The 7,416-nt window shown below is 39.7% G+C and overlaps 1 protein-coding gene across 1 annotated transcript; it reads left to right on the top strand.

Annotated features, from left to right (window-relative positions):
• Positions 1-1,910: 1,910 nt before the first annotated feature.
• Positions 1,911-3,310, top strand: LOC110882519. Its single transcript, XM_022130518.1, has 2 exons — positions 1,911-2,073; positions 2,199-3,310. The coding sequence occupies exons 1-2, from the start codon at positions 1,911-1,913 to the stop codon at positions 3,308-3,310; spliced, it is 1,275 nt and encodes a 424-aa protein (XP_021986210.1).
• Positions 3,311-7,416: the final 4,106 nt, after the last annotated feature.

Genomic DNA, 7,416 nt, shown 5'->3' with positions numbered 1-7,416 from the left:
CTTTTTCTTGATAAATAAGTTTTTCAGAGTCATCCTGGATACACATGAAGGATATTGACACTAATTAATTGTTGAGAGTAATTAAATCTCTCTCTCAGCCGAACCCTAGCCGCCGCTTAAGTTGCTCGACGATGATGGCACAATTTAGTTAGTGGTTGGAGTTAATTCGGTCTGCATATGCTTACAACCTAGATTATACTTCCCCCCCTAATTATTTTCTGCTTAATTCCATTCGCTTCTTGGGGCCGGCTAGCCTTTCGTTTGGTTGTATGGCGGGGAGAGAAAAGGTGGACGAGGAATGGAGAGACGTGTCGTCTAAACGGAACTACAAAGGAGGGAACAAGGAAAAAAGGATCGACAGCATTGTTACGAAGTACTACGTATCCAACCTTCCTTTTGGATGTACTCCATGGGAGGTAGCAGAGTTTCTAGGGTATTATGGGGAAGTAACAGGCACTTATGTTGCCCGTAAAAATGATAAAGAATGGAATAGATTTGGGTTCGTCTCCTTTAAAAATGTCAAGAATGCTAAGGAGTTGGAGCATAGGATGAACGGTGTGAAAATGGGTAAGTTCATTCTCAAGGTTAATATTGCGAAATTTGTTGCTGAGAATGTCAGCCTCTTTGAGGATGTTGATCCATCTAAGAATAAGGACAGACCAGAAACTATCGGGAAGGAGCATTGTCACCCGGATTATCTGCAACAGAAGTGGGCTGGGGGAACTTATAAGGGATTACAGAAAGAAGGACGTTCTTTTGCGGATCTTTTCAAAGGGAAAGGAAAAGATAATGGAGAGGCTTCGACCAGTAATGTCCCATGCTCAGGGAAGACTTTAACGATTTCGTAGGATGTCAAAGCTTTCCATTTTTTACATGGCAGCGCCTTGGTGGGCAGAATGGTGGATATAAATATTCTTAATAACTTGGATAGAATTTTATGGGAGGGAGGTTTTTCAGGAATAGTTATTCATTATGTGGGTGAGTTATCTCTATTGTTGAGTTTTAAGGATCATGAAGCAGCTTCAATTTTTTTTTTTTAATGCAAGATGTTTGGAGGCAATGGTTTTCAGTTTTGGATATGTGGGAAGGGCAAACCTTGGCGTTCGAAAGAGTAGCTTGGCTAAATGTGTTCGGGGTCCCTCTTCATTTAGCGGACAACTCTGTTTTCAACGATATTGCTAGTCAATTTGGGACTTTAGTCAAACCTGCTCAGTTATCTATTGATGACGATGATCTTTCTTTGGCTTGTCTGGGAGTCCTGGTTGGAGATGGTTAGGAAATTAAAGAGATGGTAACCCTAAAGTGGAAGAATAAAAGCTTCCAGGTTCGGGTCTCAGAGGTGAGCGACGTTTGGATCCCTGAATGCATGGGAGTGGTGGGTTTGAAGAATGATATTTTGATGGAGGATTCTAATCCTCAGTCGTCGGAATTTTCTCCGGTGGAAGGTGAGTTTAAGATGGATAATGAAAAGTTGAGGGAAGAGGAAGAGGAAGAGTTGGGGCTGCATGAGAATCTGCATGGGAATCTGACCAGTAGTTCGAGTATCCATAATAGGGTGGTGGGGCCCCAGGAGTGCATTCAACAGGAGAAAGAGTTTGGCGGCTTTGTGTGCCCTGTTATTAATCCTGGAAAGAAAAAAAAAAGAGAAGGCCCAAACTATAAAGCCCTTTTAGGGATAAGCCCACCAGCATGAATAAAAGCCCGTCTGAGGAGGAGAGGCCCAATAAACATCCTAGAGCCTCGTCAAGCGATCCTTTTGACTTGAATAGGTTTATCGAAAATTGGAAATCCTTATCTGAAGCTAGTAATAATGTTCAAGGTGACAATTCTCAACAAAATTTTGGGTGTTTCGACCTGAACCAGAAGGCTTATTCATCGAATCTTCGGTTTTATCGCATCAGGAAGACGCTATGGTGGAAGAAGATGCGACTGTGGGAACGTTTTCATCCAGGGGTGCCGTCGATCCAGGTAATTTCGTATCTGAAATAGACGCTACAGTCCAGATTGGAGAAAAATTAGGAGTTGTTTTTGGGAATCATGATCAGTTGGTTAGAGAGACCGTAATTGTTGAAGGTATTAGTGGGGTTTGCCAATGATTCTCCTCTCCCTTTATATCAGGGGTCTGGGGGGGAGAGAAAAGATCTCTTGGGTTAGTTCTTTGATGAAATCCCATAAAGTTAGTTTTTTATGTATTCAAGAAATGAAGCGGAGTGATATGGCTGATTTTGATTTATCTAAATTATGGGGGAATAGGGATTTTGGTTCAGATTTTGTGGGATCGATCGGTCAGTCAGGCGGGTTACTGTGCATGTGGGACTCTAGGAGTTTTGAGTACAGTGGGTCTGTAAGAAAAAGGAACTTTATTATCATTAAAGGCAGATTGAAGGGGTTTAATGAATCATTGTGTGTGGTTAATGTTTATGCTCCACAAAGTATAAGGGCTAAACAGGAGCTTTGGTATGAGATCAATGTGGAGATGGCGTTAGAGGAGGGCATTTGGTTAGCTGCGGGTGATTTTAATGCGGTTTGGTATCGGGAAGAAAGAAGGAACAGTGACTTTAAACCGGCGTGCGCGAGGAATTTTAATAGTTTTATTCACAATTTGGGTCTTATAGAGTACAATATGGTGGGGAATCAGTTCACTTGCATTAGAGATAATGGCAGAAAGCACAGTAAGATCGATAGGGTTTTGGTGTCTCCTAACCTTTTTAACAAGTGGCCGGAGGCGTCCATTAGAGCTCTGCATAATCTTCACTTGGATCATACACAATTATTATTATCTTTAAGTTCCTTGAATTTTGGACACAAACCGTTTAGGCTCTTTAACTCTTGGCTAAAGAAAGATGGGTTTGATGATGTTGTGAGATTGGCGGCGGCCAATTTCAGCTTTGAGGGGGAGCCGGATATGTTGTTAAATAAGAAACTTGCATTCATTCGATCGAACATCAAGTCTTGGACGGTTGAAATGATAAAGAAAGAAGGTGAGGAAGAAAGGAGGGTTAGGGATGAGCTGGAGATATTAGAAGAAGTCATGGAAAGCAGAAGCTTATCGGAAGAAGAGGAGTGGATTTATGAAGAAAGTAACAAAGTTCTTAAGGAGTTGAGTTTTAGCAAAGGGGAAGACCTTAGACAAAGATCAAGAATCAAATGGGCGATTGATGGAGATGAGAACTCGAAGTATTTTTACCGTGTTATCAATAAGAGAAGAGCCTTGAATTCTATCCTGGGGTTAAGTATTAATGGCAGTTGGGTGACAACTCCGTCTAAGGTCAAAAAGGAGGTTATGTCGTTTTTAAGAAAAAAATGTTGAGAACTGTGTTAATAGATCGGTTATTTCTTGTAGTGGTATGAAAATATTGTCTTCTTCGGATAATGTTGGATCTGAGTTTGATTTTGATTGTATTTTGTGTTTGAAATTAAGATGAAAGTGGATGAGTGTGCAGCGGAATTAAGATGAAAACAAACTTTGCATACAATCAAACAAGAGTAATACTTTGATCAAACATCTTTACACAATGAACCGAAAGATTGAATTTATTTAAACAACAATTACAATGATTGATGAATGAATGCGAACTCCCCCTCAGCCAGAGCTCAGTTGTTTGTTCGTGCAAAGAAGACGAATGATGCAAAAGAGCTAATAGAACAGTACAAAGTACTGAACTATTTATAGGCACTTGCAAACTACTGAGCATCTTAGCTGACGTCACCATGAAAGTGACATCTAACCTCCTAACAAACTCTAACCTCTGATCTATACAGACACTGCTTGTGTTAACTACTGCTAATACATTCTATTACAAAACAGACTTTAGAACAGCTGCTGCAACCTTCTACTGCTGTGAACCCAGCAGCACTTGTCCGGATTAGCAGTGCTTGACTCAAAGCAGTAGATTGAATCAGCAGGACTTTAGCCTTCCATCAGATCTTTTACTTGAGCAGCAGTTGTAGGTCAGTACTTTGCAAGATCAGCAGATAGGAGGTCATCAGTTGTTGTAATCACTTTCAAGGGGAGAGACTTGTATGTAAACATCTGCTTATTCTGGATCCACTGCTCTGATCCAGTTTTGGCTTTAATTATCTGTTCCTCTGATAGGGTTCAATCCCAACAATCTCCCCCTGGAACAGATAATGCCAAAACTCTTCATTATTGTGGACATTTTATTGCCTCATTAACAGCTCCCTTATCTGACCTTTAAATTGTAGTTCAAAGTCAAGGGCATCTGTATCTTCATCATCCCTGCTAAGTGGAAGATCAAGGAGATCCTGCAAATCTTCAAGACTCAGGCCAAGAGCTTGTTCCCTTGATATTTTCTTCACTTCTCCACCAGACCTGAGCAAAGTCAATACGCAGGTCTGTTTGTCAGTTTCCCACTTTTGTATTTTTGAGCCTGGTGGGTTTCTTGGGAGATGTTTATTAGCAGAAGTATTTAGTGAGGCTGGCCTATTCATCACTGGCTGAGCAGTGTTAGCAGAGTTTTCCAGTTCAGATTCTTCTTTTAACTTTCTCAACATGCCTTCTTTCACAACGGCATTTCCAGTAAGAATTTCTTGAACTGTTTCAGCACCTAACTGGCTTTGTCTCCTTCTTTTGTAAAAGGCAGTACCAGTTGGAGCGGTGGCTCTCCTGATTTGCAGCTTTTATGGTCTTTTTGAAACTGCTGCTTCAGGATAGTCAGGTTTTTGAGGAACTTTTGGATCTTTTTTTCTTAATTCCTCCAGCCTTTTGTAGGTTGTCCTGACCACATCTTCTTTCCATCTTGCAATTTGTCTTTTGTTACCATATTCAGCAGCAACCGGTTCTTCTCTCATTCTTTTCAGTTCTACCTGTTTGTCAGGTACATTCTTTCTAAACTTTGCCCAGTCAGGAGGAGTGTGAGTGACTTTCCTTTTTATCATGTCTTGAATTCTTGCTGCTTCATCTTCAAGCTCAGGAACAGTCCACTCTTTGTACATGTATCTCTCTCCTTTGTACTTCTTGTGAGCCATGATGCTTTTAATGTAGTCTTTCTTCAAAGTTTCAGCTGCTCTTTCTGAAATTTGTTGACTGACATTTTTTGCAAATCGTTCAAGGGAGCTGACTTGTGTGAGCAGATATTGATAGTTTCTAGAAATTTCTTTGTCAGACTTCCCTTGAGTGTTTTTCTTTGAGATATCCCCTGCTTGCTTGGCCTTGATTTTCAAGTACTCATCAACATTTTTAGGCCAGGGATATCCTTTTATTGATGGCAAACTCCTTTTGGCAGGGTCATCCTCATAATAAAAAGATTTTATTTCTTCTCTAACAACTTCTAGTTCAAGAGGAAATTGAACACCTGTAGGAGGTAAGGGCTTGTGCATTGGAACTGAAGAAAGAGGAACTGGTTTTGGTATTGTGACAAGAGCTAAAGATTTTGAAGAAGTTTGGGATGGTGAAGTGACATCATCTTTAAGAATTAGCCTTCTCCTCTTTATTTGAGGAGGGACTGATGATGTTTTGGATGGAATGGTGGTTGTAGTGGCAGTGGTTTGTGATGGACTAACAGTTGTTGAAACAACTGGTGTTCCAACCACTGTTGTCTTTACAGCAGATGTTATAACAGCTGCTGTCTTCTGCCTTTTGGCAGGAGGTGATTTTGTTTTTGGTGGTGATGGTGGTAAAGCAATGGATGTAGTGTGTGTTGAAGTGGTGTGTGTTGAAATGGGAGCAGATGTTGAAACCACTGAAGTACCAACAGTAGTGGATACAGCAGAAGTTACAACAGCTGTTTTAGGTGGTGGTTCTGGAGCAGACTTTGAACGTCTGGTTGGAATGGATTTGGGAAGCCTGATTCTTCTTGTAGGCTTCTTCTTTTCATCAATAAGATTTTAATCATCTCTTGATCCTGAAGCACCCTGATCTGGATAATCAACCCTGGCTTTCTTTTTGGCCTCTCTATCCCTTTTTACACATGCAACTGCTTCTGCAAGTGCATTTGTGGTCACATCAATTTTCTTGCTTCCATCTGGCAGAGGGATTTTTTTGGTCATATTTGAATTTTCTGGTGCAATGTAGAGGCCATCTTCTATTCCCTTTCTTCTCCATTCCTGAATTTTCTCCCCCTTTTTGGCATTATCTTCGGGAAGTTTATCAATGAAGAAAACTGGTGGAGGAGCAGTGCCAGTGGTGTGCAGGATCTGAGATTTGAGAGCCTTTAGATCTGCCTGGGTGTTTTTGAATCTTGACTCCATTGCATTTCGCAGCTGTTGAACATGTTTTTCATGTTGCTGATCTGCTATTTTTGCTTGTTGATGGAGAAAAGGTTGAAATAGATTCCAGAGTTCTTTGGTAGCAGATGCCTGTTATGGAGCAGGTGCTGGATGTAACAACTCTCACTAAAATTAATATTTAGTATGATAATTATCCAATAAGGAAACCCTAATTGAGACACCCAAGTGATTCTGCATAAACCCTAAAATTTCCAAAACAATCGAAATCAGGATCAGGGCCACTAAAACTCAAGGTGGGTAAACCCTAGTTAACGATTATCTAAATAACTTGTTGTTAAATTTTAATTTGAGAATTTTGTCAACTCAGCTAGGCTAGTCCCGAACGTGGCTACCCTATAGTAAATAGGTATCCCTTACGGACCGTAAGGGAATAGTCTTGCGATCCGTAAGCATGTCCAAATTCGTGTATAAATAGCAGACATTGGCACTTGATTTCTGGCTCTGAAACAACGAACAAAGTCGTTATACACACTGAGATAAGCTCTATTTACCACAATTAACACACACGGATCACTAATCGACGCCGCGAAACAGGGTAATAACTCGATCGCTATTACGATTCAACGTCCGATCAATTATAACTATCCAACGATTGTTTGAGTGCTGCTCAAATTGTGTTATACTTTGTTATTCATCGTGATTTCGACTTGAATGTTTGAGTGCTGTCCGAACTTGGGCTATACTCTGTCATTCGTTGTAAATCCACTGAATTGTTAAGTATTGTACTTATAAATTGTTGTGAGGGTTTTATCTCGTGATTGTCGTTAAAGTTGAATTGAGTTAGTACACTAATACGCGTTCCATTGTATCTAGAAATTAGAACTCGTAAGCAAGGAGCTGCTAGAGTACTTAATAGCTAAGTAAACTTAATAAGTTAAATAAACTTAGCAGTTAAATTAGCTGAGTAGATTAATTAATTTGTTAATTAAGTTTAGTATGATTAATTAAGCAGTTAATCAATATTAATTAAGCTAACAAGATTAATTAAGCTAAGTAAGATTTATTAAAAATAGATATATATGGGGTCGTATGAGAACGTTTAATATTAATAATTAAATATATTATTTTTTTGACCTTACTTCGTTTTTAATGAAACTTAGGTTAAAACATAGATAAAAATATGCTCGTTCTAAAGACATATTCGTCGTTTTATAAAACGTCATATTT

The sequence above is a fragment of the Helianthus annuus genome, chromosome 10, assembly GCF_002127325.2.
Source record: "Helianthus annuus cultivar XRQ/B chromosome 10, HanXRQr2.0-SUNRISE, whole genome shotgun sequence".
Taxonomy (NCBI): Eukaryota; Viridiplantae; Streptophyta; class Magnoliopsida; order Asterales; family Asteraceae; genus Helianthus; species Helianthus annuus.
Note: the sequence above shows the minus strand (reverse complement) of the source record. Positions and strands in the feature narration are given on the sequence as shown.